Raw genomic sequence first — 24,125 nt, 5'->3', positions numbered from 1 at the left:
TCCTCTCTTCATTTTCTTTTATGTCTCATCAAGGTCTCTCTTCTGCAAGGTCTGCATTTCCTATGTATTGTGATTAAAGTGGTGATCAATAGGCAATCTCACGGATACATTCTCAAGGATTAAAGAAGATTTCTTTCATTTCTCCCTGAACTTTCTATACAGTTACCATTTGTGACATTAGCCTTTTTTTTCCCCTAAAAGAAAATGTGTTCAAAATGATGCTTCAGGAAAGTGTTCAATAAACTAAAATAGATACAGCTTGCAGGCCCACAACTCTCACAATTTATTCCACAAAACAGGCCTGATCCTGGACCCATTTATATAAAAAAACACCTGCTTCAAACCATGGGGAATTAAAACAGTCAGAGCCAACTGATTCCCCGTGTAGCTTTTCTTAGTTTTCACCTGCTTCTGTAACCACTTTAGACTCGTATTCCCTCTCTAAGAATCTTACTAGACCTTGGATAAATCTCGACTGTTATGGGGCTAAATTTAAGTATGAAAAAATCCACCCAATGGAATTAACATAAAGCCATCGCTGCAGTGCAAAACAGGGTGCAGGCAGCAACTTTAGCCAATCAGTCCTGTTTTACAGCAGAGCTGATTAAGGCCTCCAGAGGTCAAGTGAGTCATTCCAGAGTCTACGAGGTTTCTGTAAATATGGTCCATTGAGAACTTCCCAGCGTTAAATCACAGGGCCATCAATTTCCAGGGTATTAAACAGTGATGGGAAACTAAAGGGGAACCACAATGGATTTTTCCAAGCTGTAAATGAGCAAATATTCAAATCCAAAAGCAATGAGCTTGGCCAGAAAAATATTTGTTGATATATATTCACAGACTCAGCACTTGAGAGACTGGTTCAAGACAGGTTTACAGTCCCCTAGCTTCTGTTTAAATGCCCCGTACTTTAGAGAGAGCCACTCCCAGAGGCTGCGTGTGACATAGGCTGGTGGGCAGGTGCCTCTCACTGTGATGTGGAGAGAGAACGTGTCAGGCTGCCGATGGAAATGCGTGCAAGTGCACAGGCATGAACTGACTGATCCTTCAGTCCTTCATTGTTCCCACAGCATAACAAGAGCCGACAGGCACAGCGCTGCAGCCAGCGCACTGATACAGCACATGCACCATCTCCAGTCGCTCCAGCAGCTGTGATGACTCTGAACAGTCGGCTCAAGCCAGCAAACAAGAGGGAATCGTCCCCATCCACTGCGGGTGCTGACCGCTGCTGCCCTGGCAACACAATTCCAACATTTTCTGAGCCACGTGACACTGAGGACAGCAAGAAGCTGGAAGTCCCAGGGAGCAACGTGGAGTCTGTGCTGGGGAGCGCTCTGGAGCACTGCGGCGGCAAACAGAACCACCGGGCGAGTCTTCACCAAGGACGGGTAGAGGCTGGGAAGAAGAAATCCTCCTCCTTCACCAGGACTGAGGGGCAGAGCCAGCAAGAGGTGCCACTACGGGCTCAGGCTCGCACCTGCACGATGGCTGCTGCGTGACCTGTGCCTTCTCTGTAGGGGTGGTGACTATCTCAGCCAGCCATGTTTGTCATTAGCATCCGCTCTGTTGTTTCAAGAAGGGTGTTCAACAATGCCGTTTCTTCACTGGCTTGTGGTGCCATGACCCACCAGTCCTGGCACTGAGCCTTCCCCAGCTGGGCCCAGAGCCCCTCCCTGCTATGTATGGGCTTGCTGAGAGGCCCCAGGGTGCACTGAATGTACAGGACCCATCTCAAGGTCCCTCAGAAACCAGCTACAGCCTGCACCACGGCAGTAGGATGGCTCCTTGGTGACCTGGCCCCTCCGTACCACTGGGGAGAAGGGGAAGGATTCAAGCTCCCTGCCCAGAGTTGGAGGAGAGCTGTGTTCTCCTCTCCCTCCTACGTACAATCAGCTCAGGACTGCGGACCAAGCAGTTACACCTATGAAGAATGACTCGCCTCCACTGCAAACAGCAGCATGGTTTCCCGCAGAGCTGCATGCATGAGCGCGCAACTAGTTGTACTGGTTGCAATCTGCGGCTGGAGTTTGGAGTGCAGGGCTGCAGTGGGGAGGTATTTTAACCCAACAGAGCTCTGAGGCTTTTCATTCCCAAAGCTGTCAGCAGGAGCTGCCTTGCAATTCACCCAGACACTTGCAGGAAGTTTGTAAAATTCAGCAGTGGTTGATTTCTGCTCTGTCATCCTCCTCTATGGAGTTCCCATTGATACCTCCAACGTGTGTCAGAGTAGCGAAACTTTACACCATTGGCTATCCCTCAATACAAGGATGATGTTTGCCAAGGGGGAGATTACTGGTGAGTTTTAAGGTGGCCGAGGAGTCCAATTCATGCTCTGTAAGTTATTTCAAAGATATGACCAGTGGTGCCATGGGGAGGGGCACAACTATTTTCCAGGATGTTGTCCACTTTCCTTCCTCCTCTGCCATTTCTCGGCTTCCTGAGCAAGACAATTCTCTTTGAAGTGGGCTGTAGCTTGATGCCTGGTGCAGTGCCATTGAGACCTCTTACCAGCCAACACTTCTCAGTTTATAGTGTTGATGCCACCCTTTGGTACAGGCAATGCCACCCTTAAGGGTATACTTTCAGGGTGCCCTTGTAGCACTTCCTCTGTCCTCTGTGGGTCCTCTTACCATGACTAAATTGAGAGAAGAGGACTTGCTTTGAGAGACAAGTGTCAGCCATCCGTACACAGTGGCCAGCAGAGTCGACGTTTCATGATCTTTGCCTCAATGCTGGTTATGTTAGCTGCAGAGAGGATGCTGGCATCGGTGCAGTGGTCTTCCCATCTAATGCAAAGGATCTTTCTGAGGCAAAGCGGATGGAACCATTCTAGGTGTCACCTCTGCATTGTAGACCAGGTTCTTAGTTTCCATCTGCAGATCGCAGTTAGCAAAGACAGTGAAGCAGCTTTCTAACGGATACGCTGGCACAGTGAATCCTATGTTCGATTTCTGCATCAAAACTGACAGGCTGGGAGAGGTGGCTGCCAACGTATGGGAAATGCTCAACGTTTTCTAGGGGGTTCTCTACCAATGGTAATTTGTGGAAGGAAAGGGGGTGCAACTTGTGCTGGGGCAGGCTGATGGAGCACTTCCATCTTCCCAACATTAAGGCAGAGTCCCGGGCTATGATAGACACCTGAGAAAAAGAGTCAAGGGTGGACTGCAGATAACACAGTCGTCAGCATACTGAGGGTCGGTGATGCCAGTCTTAGTAATTTTTGTTTTGCTGTGTAAGTGCTGCAGGTTGAAAAGCTGACCATACATTTGATACTCAACCCCATTTCCGGGAGGAAGGCAGTCACGGATGAGAATCAAAATCACAGCAAGACTGATGGAAAAAAGGGTTGGGTCCCTGTTTGACACCGGTACAGATGGTTAACAGGTCTGTCTCTGATCTGTTGCAAAGGACTGTGGCAGCATCCCATCATGGAGCAGCCTGAGGACACTGATGAACTTCAGTAGACAACCAAACCTAGCCAGCACCTTCCATAAGACTTCACATTTGATGGAGTCGAAGGTCTTGGTTAGGTAAATGAATGCCATAAGCAGCTCCTGGTGGTGTTCTCTATACTTCTCCTGGATCTGTCGTGCAACAAAAATCATGTCAGTGGTACCCCAAGACGGTCTAAAGCCACACTGGGATTCTGGAAGGACATCTTTGGCAAGGGGAAGGAGGCGATTCAGAAGGATGCGAGTAAGAAGAACCTCTCTTCCTGGAAACAGAGAGGAGGACAATGTCTCAGTAGCTCCCACACACTGATTTATCCTCTTTCTTGAAAATGGTCACAATGTTGGCATTCTTTAAGTCAGCTGGAACTTCCTCATTGACCCACATTTCGATGAGAAGTTGGTGCAATTTTTGCGCTAGTGCTGTTCCACCAGCTTTGAAGACCTCTGCGGGAATGCCATCTGAGCCTGGCAGCTTATTGTTCTTGGTCTGAGTAATGGCCCGCCAGCCTTTCTTGCAGGATGGGGGAATCAGCAAGAGGTTCTGCTACTGGGTGTTGATGGACGGACTCGATGGTGGCAGCTGAGACTTTAGATTCAGTTCAGTAGAGTCTTGAAGTGCTCCTTCGAGCATTGCTTGATGGATATATTGTCTGTTTAAAGGGGCGGGAGGCGTCCTGAGATTGCAAGGGGGTTGGGCCATTGGAACATGGCCTGTGGATGGCTTTTATTGCTTGAAAGAAGCTTCTCATGTTATGTTAGTCAGCAAAAGTCTGGATTTCCATGGCCTTCATTTGCCACCACTGGTTCTTGATGTCCCATAGCCTCCTCTGAACTACAGCTTTGAGCCGGTGGTAAACCTTTCATTTTTGCTGGTAGGAGGGGTCATTTTGCAAACTGCAAAACGTGGCTCTCTGCCGATGGATAAATGCTAGGCTTTCCTCATTGCCCTCATCAAACCAATCTTGGCAACGGTAAGTGGGGTATCCAATTGATTCAGCACATGCCTTGTGAATAATGTTCTTTAGTTCTTCCCAGTGTGCCTGGATGTCCTTGATGTCATTAGGTAGGTTAGAAAGCCTTTCAGTACAGCATTGCTGAAAAGCTTCACATCTAGCTTAGTTTTGGTGTGCCTTGATGTTAAATCTCTTCTGATTCCTTTTGGTTGATGGTGGTCCGCCCAGCAGTCATCTGGACCATCACCTCTCAGGACTTGCGTGATATGGACGTCAGTACGACCTCAGGTTCTGACAATAATATGGTCAAGAAGGTGCCAGTGATTTGAGCATGGATGTTTCCAAGTGGTCTTAAATTTGTCACTCTGTCTGAAGATGGTATTCATGATGAGCAACTTTATACTCTGCACATTTGCTGAGGAGGAGGATACCATTGGAGTTGATTTTCGCCACCTCCTCTTTCCTAATGGTGCCACTCCAGAGTTCAGAGTGCTGCTCAGTTCTTGCATTAAAGTTTTACATAGAGCTTTAAAGGAATTAACGGGTCTTCATCCTACCACTGTGATACAAATATCCTTTATCACCCTTTTAGCAGTGGATACTCAGTTGGTTTGCTCAGGACCACAATGGAAAGCAGTCATAGGACTCAGCTCTTGTGCTCAGAGCACTCCTGTTCAGGGTACATTACATGCCCATAGCAAGCAAGTTTCTTTGGGTAGATATGATATCTTTTATTAAACCAACTAAATAGTTGAAAAAAATGCTCTTTGCAGGCTTTTGGGCACAAACACCCTTCTTCAGGCATAGGGAGATTGCTGGTGTTATTTGTTCTCCAAGGTAGAAAAGAAGATAATTTTCAACATGCAGGTCTGTGAAAATGCCAATGAGTGGTAGTTTGGGAGACAATGGGTAGAGATGGGAGTGGGGGAAGGAGAGAAATATGTGAAGGAATGTAGCTGGTCAGCTACAGGCAGGATGTAATGTGCCAGAAATCCAATGTCTATATTTAGTCCATGATTTTTTAAATCCAGCAGATTTATGAAGTGAAGTTCGTAGGCTGATCTATGAAAGGTGTCTTGTAATTCCCTTTGAGGATTAGAACGACATGCCCACATACTCTCCACTTGCAAAACAAACCACAGAAGGAGACAGTTAGGGTTCATTTCAAAGGCTGGTACTGCACAGGCCGGACCTCCTTTCCTTAAAAAAAAATCCAAATTGTCTACTAATTCTTCTCTCTAATTCCCTCCCTGCTGCTCATGGCCTTACCTTTCAGGCCCTATCAAATGCTGCCCTTACTTTTCTCTTCTTCTCCTAAAAGTATTTTATACCCTGCCATCTCTCCCATCAGCCTCTTTTCCTGGTGTCGGCCTTGCATTTTTGGTGATGACACCTTCTATACACATCTGTTCTCTAACAGTGGGTCAAGTGTTCCCATCTATTTCAGTCCCATCCCAAGCTGACTGCAAGCGTCTTGGGGGTGGAAAATCGGTTCTTACGTGTCTGTCCACTGCTCCACCAGCGCTGGTGAAAACTGTCAGTCACACTCACTAAAAAATATAAATGAATAATTTTGTGACACATGAGCTTCAGGACTGGAACAACATCAAAGATGCTGAGGCTTATAACAGGGAGAGAGGGATGTATACATCTTCAAGTGACCATGAACCTGAGATGTACCACATCTAAGAGCCTTTCTTCAGGGATTGGTCCTACTGACAGCCAAGCAAATATGTGTGCATTGGGGAAAATTATTAAGTGTATAGGCTCTGCTTTAGCACAGGCATAACTTTGAACACTGATAATCTTCACTGTCCTTAATGAGATGATACATGTTTATGGGCCTTGCTCAAAGGAGGCTATGAAGGGGACCAAAGAGACAGTACAGTAGTAGAGAAGAGGCAATGACGACAGTAGCAAAATGGTCATCTCTGTTGCTGAGAGCTCCATAAAAGGCATCATGAAGTGTACCAGCCGCTAGAGGCAGCCTGGTAGAGCTGCGGCCAAAATTGCCAATCTCACTAGGGTCTGGTTTTTGGAATGGCTTAAAGCCAAAGTCAGTGGGAGTTGGGGCTTTCAACATGGTGAGCCACCTTGAGTTTCAACCCAGAAGCAGAGTGCATACAGCAAATATTGCCACCAACCAGCTTTTGGGGCTTTAAATGAAGAGCGATTTCCCAACTTCCCTGCCAAAAGCAGCACCTGAAACCATAAAGCCTACCTCAGTTCTGCAGCCTTATAACCTCAAGATGGCTGGCCTTAGTTCCAGGCTCAGAACAAATTTTTATGACACAGCTAACCCTCTGAAAACTTCTGCCAGCATCTCCTTCCCTCGGGGCACTGTGAATTCCTGGGCTGCTAAACATCTGTATTAAATCCTGGAAAATCAAATGTGTCCAGGGAAATTAAATCTACATGAAGTGCTTTTTCCTCTCCCTCCCCCAACACTATTCTGTAATCCTCGAATGGGAGAATGACTGAGTAGTTTGTGGAGAAGATCCCCACCCTTAAGGTGACATACCTCAAAGCTGGCTTTCAGGTCACTATTGTTTGCGTCCATCCATTATCCTCATGATGCTTAGTATTATAATTCATTATAATGAAATATCTCTGGCCTCTCTCTCCTGGGCCTATGAAGCAATGATATTTCCGACTGTTTTAACTGGAATCAGCATCATAGGAGAGACTTGAACACTCAGACATGACAGACATGTGAACTAGTTATGCTAAATTATTATTTTTTTTATTATTGTGGTAGTGTGCAGAGACCAGCACTGGGGATCAGGGCTGCATCGTGCTGGGCCCTGTACATTACAGGATTTTTCACTCCTAGCTCTGATGGTGCTTTAGCGTCATTACCCCTCATTTACAAATGATGAAGTTGAGGCTCAGGTGGAAGATGCACTGTACCCGAGGTCTCCCGGTGATCTAGTAGCAGAGCAGTGCATTGCACCAATCTCTCCCGAGTCCCCAACCCAATGCTGCATTGCCTTGGCTAGACAATTTCTGTCCCAAAGTGTATACAACATACCGAGGCTAAGAGGCAAAAGAGGGAGCTAAATACATTGGAAGCTCAAGGACAAGGTGACAAGGCAAAGAGCAGCTCTTGCAGCCAGCTGCCTTCTCCTTTGAATGGGGGTGCTCTTTATTTGCTTGTTTTGGTCTTTCACCCCATAGAGCAGCTAAGACAGGAAGTGCTGCTTTGTCCTGATCCTGACTTTGCAGTTCAGCTCCTGTAGCATAAGAAATGTCTGCTGCTCAGTGATAGCAGCCTGACATTTCCTGCTGCTCAGCTTGTGAAAGGGTCTTCACAGGCAGTTCTCTCAGCGTGTCTGCTCTCCAACCAATGAAGTCAGCACCCTGCTACCTCCTTGCTGGATTTAAATGCATCCCCACCAAACTGCCCCCAAATTTCTCAGTGTCATAGATTTCATAGATGTTAGGGCTGGAAGGGACCTCATGAGATCATCAGGTCCAGCCTTCAAAGAAGTCATGTGGGGTCCTGCAATGCCCTTGAGTCTCCCAGTGCAGTTGCTGGAAGCCTCTGTCGATGCCATCCTTGTAGGACAGGAAGTTAAGATGGGGAAGAACAAAACAACAGATTTTGTTGTGTTGTTTCCTCCCATCTTTCCAATGAAGGTTATCTAGTGGTGCTTTGAAGAGCAGACGTGGCTGTCTGGAAAGTGTTTAACCAGTGTCTAAGCTGGTGTCAATCAGTAAAAAGCATCAATGAGGTCCAGAAGTCCAGGCCAACATACAACAGGTGAAGATTCAGCCCAGAATATTGACCAAAGTCCTCCCCACATTTGGGCCACAGCTAACAGCTCCAGTCATGTGTAAGCTGGCTCTGTCACACTCTCCCTATAGACAGGGGACATCTGGGCAAGTCCATGCTAAGGTTTCTGTACTGGGGTGTGGCCAACCCCAGTTTAGCCTGCGAGTGGCGGTGTGGCAAGCTAAGGCTGTGTGTGTACCACAGTCGGAGGTGTGATACAGCGCATAACCGAGTCAGTCTAATCTTTGTACAGCGGGTTCTAGGAGCAGTGTCACCATGACAGTGTAGGCTTCAGAAAGTATCAGCCCTGGGGCTGTGTGCTCAGGTTGTGGGACCAGCCCAGGCTGAAGCCCACAGTCACAAAAGCTCTGCAGCAGTTACCCACCCACACTGGCTGGATTAATGCTAGCTCAAGGATGCCCACACAGCTGTATTGACACCAGTGGCTGCATTGCACACTATTCCCCAGTGGTTTAGCTGGGGAGCGGAAAGGACTGATGGATGGAGAATGTAGCTGTGCTTCCACAAAGAGCTGTGGCTTCCCCTAGGTCCAGCACAGTGAGCATGCAGCGCCTTTCCATCCCCTTTTCAGCAGTAGCTTGCAAATGCTCTTCTCTCATCCTGCCCTCCCCCCTTTGCCTTCTCGCACAATTACAGACCAAGCCCATGTGACTGTATGAAAGGCATTTCCTCCAGTTACACTGAAAAAAGAGAGACTACAATTCAGCCGAGCAGCTGCTTTCCATTAGTGTTACACACACGCTTGCTGCAAGGGCAGAGTGTGGTGCAGCGGGCATGGGCATGTAGCAGGAAACCTTGGTATAGAAAAAGCCTCTTGAACGCAGACAGCAGGTAGAAGCGCTCAGTAGTTGTGGGCCCTGCTCAGGGAAACCTTGCTGAAGTCTGAACTATGGCAGTGGCGGACCAGCGCCTTGCTCTGGAGATCTCTTCAGGGCTGGGAATTAAGCACTGTCTGAGGCTGGAAGGAATTCCAACCCCCTGTTCATCCCAGGAGAGGGTTTTATTGATATTAAATATCATCTTGCTGCTTACCCAGATGTTCTGATGGCTGGTATTCCTCTATTATTTGTGATCCTTGGAAAAAAGGCCTTACACTTAGCTTCTGGATGAAATTCAAATGCAAATTATAGCAGCCTTGTTCACCAGGGTCCCATCATCCATCAGCTGGGCCAGTTCCCATATAGTTTTGTTCTTTAAACCTCCCTCTCTTGTTCCGACCTTGATGAGGGTCCCATGGGTGCTAGTGGAGGAATATTTTATGGTGCGAGTGGTGTTCCACGTGAGTAAGGGCACCAAGATGCAGTCTGAAGCTGCTCTTTGAACAAACAACGTGGAGAGCCCCCATGCCGGTTCTGTCCCAGTAACTTCCAGGTCTCAATTGCCCGAGGAAGCTGAAAACTGAGCAGTGTCTCTTCTGAGCCTCTGTATTGCCAAGAGAGACTCTGCAATGCGCTCCGTTAAGAGTCCAGCCAGGAAACAGGACGCTTCTTGGTGCTGTCACTGCAATATAGCTGACCATTTTGCTGAGGCGGTATGAGCGTCCTACCTTGCATTAGTTCTGCATAGGTAGTGTGAAGAAAGTGGCCTCAAATCCACCTGTGACACTGAAGACATTCACAAGGAGCAGACCTCACCATTAGAGTGCTGCTTCCACCACCGTTTCTCAGAGAACAGCCAGACCCCAACAGATGCTAACAAAGCTAAAAATATAACCTCCCTGTTAGTTTCTGGTGAAGAATAATCTGAATCTTCCATTCCCCCCAAATCCACCCAAAAGCCTCCACTTGGAAATTATAAAAATCATGGCGTGTTATGCAGCGATCCAGCTTCAGCTTGAAGTGCACTCTTAGGAGAGCCTTGAAGGAGCATGACCATGCTGAAGGACAGATCAGGAGCACTGCCTCTTCGCCTCATCCTGGGTGTGTGGCATGAGAATCAGAGCATGGGCTTGAGTTAAGCTGCCCTGTTTGTGACCTGAATGGAAGTGGTTTAAAGAGCTGCAACAAAAGTGCATATTTCTCATTAACCTTCATCATGCTTAGGAAAAAGAGAGCTGTTTCCCAGGCCAGAGCATGTATTTTTGAGCCCTTGCTGTCCTTAGCATTTATTCCTCAAAAGCAAGACTATGCAGGGGGTCAGCATCTCCTTTGCACCATAGCTCTCCGTAGGTCCAGGCAGAGGGCTGGAGGACCCTACAATGGGAAACTTCAACCTCAAACCAAACCAAACCAAACCAAACCAAAGCAAATGCCAGCCTTCTCTGTAGCGAATTGGGGGAGAATTGGCCAGCCTTGTTCATGCTGACATACTTCAGAGGCAGAAAGCCAGCTATCCACCTCCAGCTCTTCCCTTCTCATGAATCCCAGGGAGCGCACTGCTGCCGTGACTGCAGGCAGGTATTTTTAGTCACAGGGATTACCCAATGGCTGCCTTTCCCTCCTACATACCTTTCATCCCCCCAGCATGAACAAATCCCCCAGGTTCTGGCCTGGCTAATTTCCCACTCAGTAAGTCAACTCCAATTGGATTTAAACAACTCTCTGAGGTCACAGACACTCCCACGGGCCTGCAGATACAGATTAAAACTCACTGTCATGATGGCCTGTAGCTTGCGCGTTCCTGCAAGGTGGGCGGAGGTTAGCTGTTTTTAAGGTCACCCTGGTCTAATGGTCTAAGAACTGGCAGCCACCCTTTTAGCCTGATCCAGTTACCTCTGAAGCAATCTGATGGACATGAAGAAAGGACAAAGCCCAAGGAAAAGATCCGAGCTGAGTTTTGCTACCAGCAAAGGGCAAGTGGGCACTTTATCCTTGCCAATCCTTGGGAGATGTACTGCATCCTCCCAAAACCTATGGATGTATTGCATATCGTGTTGCATGTATTGCAAACTCCCAACACCTTGGGAGATGTATTGTATATCAATGAAACAATGACAGAAAGGCTGTCTGTCCATCTGTCTAAGTATTTCTATGGCACTCGGCTGCAGACAGACAGAGAGGGCACACGCTCCCATGGTGCATTACTCATCCTCACTCGACTCACAGGACTGCCACCTCTGCAGACTGGCAGGCAAACTCCATACTGAGATTATAAAGGATAGAAGGAGCCTCTCAAAAGAGCCAGTCCAGTGTCCCTGCACACATACAGGCAGTGAACTTTGACAGCTGACAGTACATGAAAGGAAGGAATGGGAAAGCATAAGAAATAAAAGGGGAAACACAGAAAGGAAGGAAGGGAAAATAAAGAAAAACTAAAGAACAACCCCCCATTCTCTCCCAGGTTTTTAGAGACACCAGTATGGGTGTAGTGACACACGACATAATTTTTCTTGACTAACCATAACACGAATTCAGAGCAACATAACAAACAAACCAAAAATATTCGAGAACCACCGAGCTAGTCTGACCTCTTGTATAACATGACCATAGAAATTCACCTAAAAATTCCTGTATCGAGTCCAGAACTAAAGCATCTCTTCAAGAAAAATGTGTAATTGTACAGTAGACAGAAAAGAGACCTTGCCATAGATCTGCACAGCTACACACACCACACGCGCCTTGGCAGGGAGGATTCGATCAGAAATCCTTCTGCCATCAGGCTTGAGGCCAGGCAGTATGGGCGAGTGCTGGAACCTACAGCGCTGCAGTTTCATGGCAATGAGCAAGTCACTACGCAGAAGAAAGAGGCAGCCCTGAAGACATCACTATCAATGGCTGGGCTTTGGAGCAGAATAATAGTATCTTCACCCTGTTCATTTACTCATTGGCTTCAACCTTGAAACTTGCCCACTGTTTGAAGCTAAAACCCAAAAATCACAAAACATGAACCTCATTTTAAGGGGGATTTTTTTGGCTGCATCTTCCCTTCATGAGCCCTGCACCCACACCTCCTTCTTAAGCTCCCTCCACCTCCAAGGAAGAAGCTTTCAGCTGAAGTTTTCCTGAAGTTAATAGTCTAGTTGCCAAAGTAAATCAGGAAAAATAACTCCACCTCCCAAGCTGGTTTCAAGCCACTGTCATGCTGTCCCAGGTATGTAGACTGTCTGCTGATTAATGTGCTGCCTTCAGTGTAATTCTGGGTATACATCTTGGAACAAAATATTCCTCAAAATACATCTCATTTATAACTGAGTTACTGTGAGACTCGAGCTGTGTTTCTGGGCACAAATTATACTCCCAGTGTCTGGCAAACACAGCGCTGCATATTTCTTAGAATGAATAAGCAAAAGTGAATTCTTTATGAATAAGATTCAAGGAACTTGATTCCCTAATTAGCACCAGATTGCTGGAGCTTTAAAGCCAAAAGAAACAACTGCTGCAAAAACTCCAAGCTGGAGCACCCCTTCTGCTCTTTAACCATTTGTGCCGGTGCTAAGTAAGGCCTGTCTGCATACAAACATTGTACGGCCTTAACTATAACTTACAGCCATTGGTTTAGTTAAAGTACACCTTTATTGGGCTTTAACAACCCACACCTTTAGTGCTGACAAAACCATACATCTAGAAGCTATTCCCATGTAAGAACTGCAATAAGTTCCTACAGCACACCCTGGCATCAGCTGGGCTGCATCCAGGCTAAGGTTTGTATCAGTACAAGGATAAGGGGGAAGAGGGGGGAAGAGAGATCATATCCCAAACTAATATAACAGCTCTTTGAGTATTAGGGCTAGGGGGGTTTCTAGCCTTTGTGGCTCTGAAAAAGCTGAAGAGCTGGCAATCTTGATTGCCAATATAATAAAGAGCAATAACTACTCAGCATCTGTGAGACCCCAGTAGAACTTGGGGCTAAATGCTAGCCCAATACACATAACAATAAAATAACCAGAGCTGAAAACAGCTGGCAGCCTGCCACTAATTTTGTTTTATTTTTAATATTTTATTTATTAAAACACTTTGATTATTATATCCTACAAGCCTCAAACTGTAAATTGCACGTGAATGGATTCAGGCCTGACAGGCTGACTCAATTCAGTGCAGAGCTTTGGTACATATCAACATATCTCCTGCTCAGCTATTTTCTTACAATAACCCCGTGAGAATCAGCCTTTGGAATTACAGCTTCTCCCACAGGATATTAGTTTTCTCTCTCCCCAAGAATAGATGAATCCATGTATTGTAAAGATTTGGGTGCCATTTAACTCTAGTCATCTTTACACAATTCCTGTGGGCTCTGTATTTGAAATACGTTTTGGGCCAAGTGCACTATTTGTTGTAAGAATCCCTGGCAAAGTTTTTGATTTTAAAGCCAGATCTAGGTCATCACGTGGGAGGTTCTTAATGCTCTAGGGATGGTATGCGAGACAAGGAAATGACAAATCAACCCCTCCAGACGGTTAAGGGGACAAAGCTAGACACTTTGAGCAAGGCAAGCTCTTTCTCTGAAGTAGGTCCCACAGGCCAGGGGTTCCCAACCTTTTTATGCTGAGGACCGGCAAACTGTGGACCGGCATACTGCAGACCGGCAGCATGTATACTCAATATAAAAAAGGGGTTGGCTGCCAATCTGCAGTATGCCAGTCACTGCCGGTCCACAGTCACTTCTGGTCCGGCAGCCAACCCTTCACAGCCCGGTACCAGGCCATGGCCCGGAGGTTTGGGACCCCTGCCCCAGGCAAAAATTAGAATCAACTATTTTGACACCTCAGGCACATAAGTTACACCAAGATGCAAGGGAGGATGCAACATGGGACTCCGAAGAGCTCTGTTCTGACATCATAAAAATCCAAGCAAGAGTTATTACAGGAGTTCAGCCCAAATTCTCACTGGCAGGGCACTGGGGGAAATGTGCTGGTCTGCTGAGACTGAGGACAGGTATCTAACTCAGAATGCCTGCGCGCCTGTGCTGATAAATGCATCCCCTTCACTGTGACTGCGACACTTGCAGAAATGATTACGAGAAATAGTGCAACTGCCCGTGCCTGTACTAGATCAACCATCTTTTGTGTTAATATGAGCCATCTGGGACAGACTGATTATTGATCCATTTGTATAAAACCGCTGTGTATTGTGCCATGGTAACTGATTACCTGCACTGCCCCGCTCTGCTGTTCCTGTCGCTGTCGGCATTTGTCACCTTCCCCATTTACGCGTAATCCAGAAAACGGGGCTTGCTGCTGGAAGCACTTACAGCCGGGCACAGTGCACCCCACTGCAAGGAATTCTACTGGTAGCAAGCAGATGGCCGCTGGTCATTGTTGGCAGGGATCAAGCTCATGATCTGCACTATTAACAAGTTGCTAGGCTGCAAATTTCTTCCTTGAGGAGTAAAATGATCAGAAAAAAAAACAACCCCGATTCAATTCAGGAACCCTGAAGGACAAACAGTGAACTCCTGGCCCCGCTGAAGTCAACATGCATGGGAAATGGCACTTTCCCACCCGAGCAGAGGAACGGTCAAGTAGTCAGCTCTCTCTGGATGGCGATATACTACTAAACAATACCTGGCACCATTAACTCCCCTCGAGCGCCTGCAAAGACAGAGAAGGCTGTGGCTACATAGAGCTGCCTGGGCTGCCAGACAGCCGCCACCACTGCCCAGCCCTGGATCACAAACCATCAGCGTGCTTCTGGCAGCTCCAGATGGCCCCTCTGTGCTGCCAGGGCACAAGATGCACTCTGGGAAGGTTGCTGGATGGACCGTAGCAGCCAGCTGAAGGTGAGGAATATCTTCACATGCCTTCTGCCAGCTGGGAGCAGATGCCTTACTCCGCCTGGCCCAGGCTCTGCTGGTTAAAGTGGAGGGACCTGCCACTCCCCAGCGGTTGGTGTGTGGATACAAGGGCAGGGTGGCTTGCCACACCCTCACTTGGTCTTGTAACTGGGTGGGAAGCCCATAAACCAAGCAGCTCTTTGTAAATGCAAAAAGCATCAGCCTGGTCAAACCGATTGCTCGCTGCTGTTATAACAACAAAGCGCGAGGCCAAGCAGGAGAGCGAGGTTCCAGAGGGGTTGTAAGAGGCTCGCTCCTCTTGCTGCCAAAGTCAGGTTCACACTGAAAAGGCTCAGTGCAAGTCAAGCAGCTTCATTCCTACCCGGCCGGCTGACAGGAATTAGCGCTTGCAAGGAAACCACCCATTCTGCTGAGCTCAGCGCTCTCCAGAGTTCGAAAGGTAAAAAGCCTGTTGCTCCCACCAGCAATACCCTCTGGGGGGAGCAACAGAAAAGGGGGGTTATGGTGTGGAGCTCCTCCGCAGCCTGGATGGGAACCCCGGCCTGAGACAAGGGGGGCAGTGAGGGGACAACAGGCATCCCATGCTCATGCCGATGTTTTTCACGCTGCGAGAGTCTGTGTGCAGCTGCAGGCTGGAGAGGAACTGTGATGCCCACAGGACAGAGAGGTGCCTATTTTCAATAAAGACCATCCTCAATCCTCAGCTCCCATTATCTCCCCATGAAACGCACTCTCCAAGTTCACTGAGCTCCAGCAGGACCCCACTCAGTTTGCATCCTCCCTCCGGATCTTAACCAGGACACAGCGCCGCAACAGGCAGCGGCACCCGGGTCCCACTGAAGTCAATGGAAGCAACGAACGCCGAGAGGAACCACATGGCCATGCTGGGGTCCAAACAACAATACTCAGTCTGCAAAGCCTGATGTCATACACAGGGATGCTCTGGCACATCTCTACACACCGACCATAGACAGCATCTCTCAAAGCCTTTTTTAACGTGACGTTACCCAATCCCAATACTTCGGGGTATGGCAGATAGGGCAATGGCATCAGTATCAAATGATACAGATGATGGCTGTCACGATGTGATTTATATCTGTGGGGATTCTGCAGCAATACAAGATTAGCCAAAGCGTTGCAACTTTACCCCAGGGCTCATTCCTTTTCAGACCTACTCCAGGGGCCTGATCCCAGCCTAAGGAGCATTTCAAACTGAGGTAGGAGAACGCATCCAGGTTGGTTTTTTTCTGTGTAGGTCCATGGATTTTGCCTGCTGTTGGGAAAATGCAGTGTTCAGGGAGCACAGCACTTCTCAATAGTGCTGGGCCAAAAAAGGACTCAACCTCTCTGAAAGAGCAGCAGTTCGGCAGGCAGTATGTACTCCGGTTGGACTTTGGCCAGGATACTGGGGTTAACACCCCTAGCTCTTGCGAAAGGCACCATGGACTCTTTAGTGACCACATTAAATATGGACCAGCTAAGTACACTTAATTACGATCTAGCACAGCGATGGTTTCTGAGGTGGTGCACCGAACTTTCAGCCAAATATTTAACATCACTTCTAACAAACTATATTTGTCTTGGAAAATTGGCAGTTTGCACTGAGTATCGGCAACCAGCCTTACTATTCAAGTAACTAAATTATACCATGTTGATAGTTTGTAACTACGTGTTTAGCTAGGGCTGAAGACTCAACGGACAGGGATGTAAAACCCAGCATGGGATTTACAGAACGTGGGCACATTCGCCAAGGGCTGGGCTTCTGTAAAATACCACCTAAGGATCTGCAACCAGGATGACTGGCATGAAGTCTTTTAGGAATAAGACCTGTCTAAGACAGTTTGGTCTGCATGTGCCCATCGAGAGGAAATAAGAAGAGAAACTGTCTTGTTTACTTTCAGAGAAGCAGCAGCCAAGGCTGGTGAAGAAAGACTGGATTAACTGACCCTTAGGTGACACCTCATCATGGAAGAGCATCAACAAAGCCTGACGGCTGGACCCACTGGAGAAAGTCCATGGTTTGGATTCTGCTATGGGGCCTCTGAGCCTAAGGAGATGCGCCCTGGCCCAGGAGTATGGCCAGAGGGAGGGACTTGGTCATCCCCAACCCACAACACACCCTAGGCAGACTGACTGTGGTCCAGAAGGCACCCAGGGAGGGAGAGCCTATGCTGAGTCTCTAAAACCTCAACAGATGGCAGCTGTCCTGGCCCTGCGTCCACTGCCCACAAATAAATCCTGCCCACTCACTCCTGCCTGGAGGCACTAGAGACCAGCAGTCAGGGGAGTCAATGCTTCGACAGCAACCCTGAGCAGCGTGGGGTGTAGCACAGCATCTCCCCTACCCCCTGCACCGACAGGGAGAGAGCTGGGGTCTGACCTACAGTGCTCTCTCTGATGTACCCACAGGGGACCGAGGGGCAGAGCTGGGGGGATATTTAACTGGCAGCAGACCTGGGCTCAAGATGGAAGATGTATAGAAATACCCATCCTCACACGGAGTTTCACAAATTAGAAAAAAAGGTCCCCAGCAAATGACCGGTGCCTCCAGCCAAATGTGTCTGGTTTGATTCCAGGGACGCAGGTGGAGTCCCAGCAGGGGTGAGCCTGGCCCACGCGGCCCCACAGGAGATGGTCTGATGCCTGTAGCAACACCAACATGGACCTGTACATCTAGGGCAGCTGAGGAATGACCAACAATGATGGTAAACACAGCGGGTCCAGGCATGTCCCCTGCTCGACTCTTTCATCCTAGCATGTCTCCTGGGTCTGTTCTTTGACAGAGCAGCACCAAGCTTTATTCCAGCATCCTCTCTGTACCTTTCACATAGGCTTCATATACATTATACAATTGCCAGTCGACCACATGGGAAGTCAAACTCTAGAAAAAGGATCCTCAAACGCCCAGGCTCATTTGTGACGGCACAGACGCTGCATGCCTGTGGGCTTGGCCTCAAAAATGCCAGAGGTTTCTGACTCATTGTCAAGCATCACTGTGGACTTCAAATTGGCTTTCTGAAGGGCTCAGCACTGACAGGTTTTAATCTGCCATCATTTTCACCCTCTCTCCTTGTCCAACTTCATCACAATGTTACACACAGTTAAGAAGAGGGTGGCAGAGAGAATCTAACACAATATATTGTGCGCTGCTCGGGACAGAACTGATCGGGGGAAAGCATCAGTGATCCCAGCGTGGTTCGGTGAACAGGGCCTCATAGATCTCAGTTCTACTCCTTGCTTTTGCCACTGACCTGCTGTGAGATTGCAGGCAAGACACTTTGCTACTCTCTCCATTTCTAGTCTCACTCTTTATCCATATGCACAGACCATCTCTTGCGAGGTTGTTGTACAGGGCCTGGCACAATGACCTCATCTTGGCTCCCAGGGTCCTGGAGTACTGAATTCACAAAGCAGAGAGGGGAATTCTACTCCAGTGGAACTGAAAAAATAAACCATCTCAACATATCATTTGACTGCCAGAAGATCTTGATAATATTGCCAAAAAGGGGGGGCGGGGGGGGTTGTCCATGTCAGCATGATTTTAACCAACCCTCTTCCAACAAAAAGAGAAAGAAAGGTTTTGGTTCATCGGGATCCATGCAGACTACTTGGACGATATCTGGCAATTAAGAGTTTCAGGGAGATTCCAGCCAGCCGTTTCTAACTAACTGCTTCTCCCAACCGGCGGTAATGAGAGCACTTGCGGCGTTTAACAATCAGTTTTCAGTGCAGTTAATCTGATTGTATTATCCCAATCCCAATATATGCAATTGTGTTGATGTACTCATACTATACAGTAATCCTACTAAAATCTGCATTCAAAGAGACTCAAATAAGAATGGAATCAAATGGCTAAGTTTGGTGTAAAGACCGGTCCAATCCAATTCTGCACAAGACTATTCACCTAAATATCTACTCTGAAATGCTTCCCCAGGTGGATGCTCCTTTCTGCAATAACTTCACTCAGAAAAAGCAGGCATTTGCAAACCATAATGATAATTTTAGCATAGAGTGACTTTTATTCTAGAAGAGCATCAACATAGCAGAATATTGTGGAATAACTATTCCACTCAGTGGCTCTTTGTAGCAAGCTCTTCAAGTCCAATGCCCATCAAACGCCATACAAAGCTAATCTTGGGCTCTATTACTGTGCTACACTGATTGTTTATAAACTTCTTTTACTTTGTAATAGCCAAAGCCCAAGTTGAATATCAACTTTATAACCCAGGACTGCAAAGTACTAATAACTGTACTAATCTATGCAGCAACCGGTCACCAGACTAAAATGGCAGGTTATGAAATATCAACCAAACATAAACTTAATGCACCATTCCAAAAAAAGCCAGTGTTTGAAGGAAACAAATGCAAGCAACTAATTACACCACACAGCTGGAGATGCAATAGAAAAGGTACAGTGATCATATTCTATTGAAATGACGCCTCATCTGGCAATTCTCTCTACAGATGTGCTCTTAGGCTACAGTATCCAGCTTTGTTTCAGCCACTCTTGCTGAACAGGTCCTGAGAAAAAATGCTTTAGCATAAATGAAACAATATTCCTGGATAAACTAAGTATGGAGAAAGTTATTTAATAGTAGAACTAGACAATTCAATTAGCCCTGAAAATCAGATTATTTTGTATTACTAATTTAAGACAGCCTGAGCCAGTTTTCTCACAAGTGCAACTGCAAACATCTCTCCCCCTTGGCTATTTTGTTAGCTGGGGGTATGTTCTCCCTTTGTACAATTTTTTCTTTCTTTTCTAAATATTTAGATCCTTCTCTGAGACTCTGGCTGAAGATTTCCAAAGGAGTGTAAAGGAGGCCAAAATCCCATGGAAATCCTAACTGAAACCCAATGGGAGCTAGATCCCCTTTGAAATCCCAAGCCTCAATCAAAGGAATTCATGCCATAGGCTACTGACCGTAAGCATATAACCTCTGACGAGAAAAAAACTGATGGAGGTATCTTGGCCTCACTGAAGTCAGCCAGAGTTTCCCTATTAGCCAGGATTTCACTTACACATTTAACAACACAGCTTGACAGCAGCGTCATGAGGTCATGTCTTAAGCCTCAAAGATGTAACTTTGTTAGCCTTTTACAGCTATTTTTCCTCCCTATTTAATCATACTGTCTACACCAATAGAGCTCCCTACAGTCTCCGGACTAAAAATATCAGTCTCAGAACCACTCTTCAGTTTTTAAAACGGAGCATTTCATTCCTTTTCTTACCAGGGACGATGTCACAGGAAAAAGAAATGTGTCTTCAGAGTTATCCACAGCACAAATACAGACATGCATTGTTCCAGTCTATTTTCCATTCACAGCTTATCCACACACCATGACAATATAGCAGCTAAATCTACACTTTAAATGCAATTAAAGGCCAATTAACTGCACAATTAGAGAGCAGATATAGAAGAGAAAACCCTCAGCTTTTATGTACACAGAGGCTGTGCAGCTGAAGTTCTTAAACAGCCTCTAATGTAAAGACTTTGGCTGAATCCACAGAACTTTTTTTAAGTGAATATGCATTTTGCCCTATTGTTTTTATTGACTGTACAAGCAGTTCAGCTAATCAGACAGAAAGCGCTTTTTCTTCTTTCCCTATAATTGGAGGACAGCTTTTTGGTAGCAAAAGTGGCTACAGCTAGATTTAGTCCACTGAAGAAAAAGAAAATTCCTAACTTTCACGAGTCTAATAATGCAGTCACAATGGCTACTCTGCACTTCTGCATTAAGAATGGTACCCTAGGCGGAGATCACGAACGTTTTATTCAGCACTATTATGGCTTACGCGGCACAACAGAGGCAGAATGTAAAGTATCCAGTGGAATCAGCCGGCTCCTGAAAAGATGGGGAAGGAGGGAAGAGAATGGCACTTACTTTTTACTCTTCAGGCAACTGTAGAATCCAGCCATGGCCCTTGCAAGTGAGGCATGTACCCCTTCAATTCATACTTGTGCGTGGATGCCTGCACAACGGTTCTGCAGCTCAGTGTCCTGCTCACCAAATGCCCACACACATGCACAAGAAAGCGAGCATGCCGATGCAATTACTAGCCAGATAAAGTTCCTGATCTGAGGCCCTCAGTCTCTGCTGAACTGGGTCCAAGGAGGGCTGGGCTTGTTCCATACATGGTTATGAATTGTTAACTCCCCCTTTTCCTGTCTCTCCAACTCTTGGTAACCACAGCATCCTAAGTGCAAAGTACCAGATGCTATTTGATTCCCCCACCGCACAGGGCTAATGAGGGGCTTGGCTGTAATTAGGATGGGAAGAAGCCCTAAGGAGACAGCAGTGTTTGTTTTTATCAGAGAAAGGCAACTGGAGAAACAAAGCAAACAGCTTTGGAACAGCAATAAAAAGAATAAGCCACTCTCCAGCATTTAAAGGGTGTACAGGAACTTTTCAGACATCCCATTTATCCTGCAAAAATAAGTCTTAAACTGCCTCAGTATAAAACTCCCGCAAGGAGTCAGTTGTTATATTGCCATGCAAGTGCTGTGAACTCCCCCAAGAAGTTTACCTTTGTGTACTAATGACATGCACTTGAGCATGGAAAGTATTCAGCAAACATGTATTAGAAAATACTGTGTGACCAAGTCCTTCTGCAATAATTGCATTTGCCCAAGGCCCCTCCCTTGCCACACTGCAGACAAAAAAAAAAGGTGGGCTGTTTATGGTAATCCTTAATACAGGAGGTCTGGAGGGTATCCACAATCTACCCCTTTCCCCTTTGTACAGCCTTGCTTTCTGCTCTGTGTCTGTTTGTTTAGGCCAGGAATGGACAGAGAGAAATGTTCTTTTATGGCAGGAATGCCACACATGTGGCCACGGGCTGGGTCCAGCCCATGGAGCCCAATGATGATCCAGCCCATGGGTTTTAGACCAACCCAGCACACTCATGTACCACATGCCAGCCCTGGTCCCTGTGCTGCAGATGCCGCATACAGCACAGGGAGCCACCCTGGGGCCTGCACCAAACTGGCTCTTCACATTGGTTCTGGAGCACGTCAAGGTTTGAGTCAGTGCACATGGTTTGGCCAGCAAGGCAGTACATCCAGTGTGTGCCCCATGCCAAACCCCTGGGAAGTGAGCAACACGTGTGGCCAGTCCAGCTGTGCATGTGCCAGCCCTCGGACTCCCTCTGCATGAGGAACATGGAGCCAGCATGGGGCACATGCTGCACATTGGACCCTGGCAGACCACCCTTGCTTGCTTGCTCGCTCCACTTGCATAGCCCCGATCTGGCCAGCAGAGCAGCTCAGTCACCCTCACCTGGCCAAGAGGGCCGGATGAGTTTGACACCACTATTTTATGGCCTTCAAACCCATTTTTGGAACAAAGATTGTAGCCCAGCATAGAGACAGAGACCCTAGTATCAAACAGGATTCAAAAGCTCTTTGCAGACCCCACCCCCGGATCACTATAATCACAGTGGAGTAGCTAAACATTTATTTTCCCGATAATCAAACTGGAAAACTGAGGCAAGGAGGGTCAGCAACTTGCCCAAAGCCATACAGGGACACAGCTGGTCACACTCTGAAGCTCATTACAACCAGCCTTGTGTTCAGGTTTGGTCTCCTTGTCTTTAATTCATTCAAAGAAGCTCTGATGGTCAAAGTGCAACCATAGCAGGGGTGTTTAACCCCTGGTGCACAGGCCAGATCCAGCCCCCAGCACCTTGCATCCAGCTCATGGGACTCCCCTCAAGTCTGTGAGGAGCCCCATGGGCTATGGACCTGCAGGCTAGGTCAGGCATGCAGGGTGGCACAGGGCCCAATCCTGGCACATGGGACAGGAAGGAGGTGAGCCCAATCCCAGCACTCAGGGCTGGGCAGAGGTGGTGCAAAGCCCAGGGGCAGCATGGAGCTCTGGGGCATGATCCTGGTGCACAGGGTCTGATCCAGCCTGCAGACTGGCCCCACACCCTCCATTTGGCCCATGGGACCAAAAGGTTGAACACTGCTGGACTACAGCCATCATGTTATCCTGAATGACCACTCTCTCATTCTGTCCCAGCTGTATTACTTTAGAGCTGCTGCCTATTTTATTGTGTTCCAAGTCTCCATCTGGCTCCAAGACTGGCTGTAACCCAAGGCTGTCTGTGTGATTGCTTTCAGATCTGTGTGCAGCTGACACAAGATCCTGCTGACCCTATAGGGGTATATGGATTTTGCGTGGCCTTGTTACCGTCTGGGCAGAGGATAGTTGTAGCCACTGGTTCTTCCATCCCAGCCTGAAGAAGTTGATAGTGTCATCTCATTGTCTCCATGGGTGTTCATCCACGGGTTCTGGGGTGGGAAGGGGGGGGGGCACTGCTCTAATTAAAACTCCACAGTGTCTTATATATTCTGTGTCCCACATTTCAAAATGGCCATGGGGGTGCTTTAACTAAAGCTCATTCAGCGAGCTTTAGTTAAAGCACCCCCGTAACCATTTTGAATCACAGGACGCTGAATACAAGAGATGTTGCAACACGCTGAAGCGTTCCAATTAGAATACGTGTTCTAATCAGAACGTGGAGCATGCGTGTAGGCATCCCGTGTGACTACGACAATGGTTACATAGGAGACATCAGCATTTGGGGTGCATACACATATACTAAATTGAGTTAAAATAAGGTGATTTAACTAACTTGCCTGAAGTTAAGCCACATTGAAGTGTACAACTCCTTGGCATGGTGGCAGCCATCTCGTGAGCTAAGCTGCCTTATCTTGAGTTGTATTAATTTAGTTAATACACCTCGGAGGTGTATTATCTTGCACCTCATTTAAATTGATTCTGCTCCGCATGTGTGTATGCTCTGACAGTTAAGTTGACTTTAAAAAGTTAAGTCAACTTAACTGTCAGAAAGTTAGCACTGTGTGTACACTCCCCCAGTCACCTACTGCTCAGCTCTGCACTTCAATTAAATCTTATACAGCTTGAGCCGTGGAATTAATTTTCCAGTGCCTGGATGCACCAGGAGTTTAGATGAGATCTACTGGCTCCAGCTCAGTCCAGACAAGACACAGATGATTCTGGTTTGTGGGCAGAGTTTTCAGAAGTTATTTCTCCTGCCATGGTTAAAGGAAGGTTAATTGTCATTTTTAAGACACACAGCCCAAGGATGCTCTTGTTCCCCCGGTAACTATGGGCACCTATACATGAGCATGGAGGCTGCACCACCACACTGGTCTTCTAGTGCATTGGAGCAGACTCGATTAACTGAGTCTGTTGGAACGTGGCAATTGCTGCGCTCCAGCAGCC

General features: G+C 47.2%; 1 protein-coding gene across 2 annotated transcripts in view; it reads right to left on the bottom strand.

Annotated features, from left to right (window-relative positions):
* Window positions 1-20,953, bottom strand: part of KIAA1210 (KIAA1210 ortholog) — a 69,621-nt gene extending 48,668 nt beyond the window's left edge. Inside the window, exon 1 of one of the 2 annotated variants that reach the window (XM_019521622.1) lies at window positions 20,757-20,953. In XM_019521622.1, the coding sequence (XP_019377167.1) occupies window positions 20,757-20,791 (35 nt within the window). In that variant the 5' untranslated portion in view covers window positions 20,792-20,953. Of the gene's footprint in view, window positions 1-14,753; window positions 15,191-20,756 lie in introns of those variants that run through there. The other variant, XM_019521623.1, reaches the window with a different exon arrangement.
* Between the last annotated feature and the right edge of the window lie 3,172 nt (window positions 20,954-24,125).

The sequence above is a fragment of the Gavialis gangeticus genome, unplaced genomic scaffold (genome assembly GCF_001723915.1).
Source record: "Gavialis gangeticus isolate Ggan-Ray unplaced genomic scaffold, GavGan_comp1, whole genome shotgun sequence".
Lineage (NCBI taxonomy): Eukaryota > Metazoa > Chordata > Crocodylia > Gavialidae > Gavialis > Gavialis gangeticus.
Note: the sequence above shows the minus strand (reverse complement) of the source record. Positions and strands in the feature narration are given on the sequence as shown.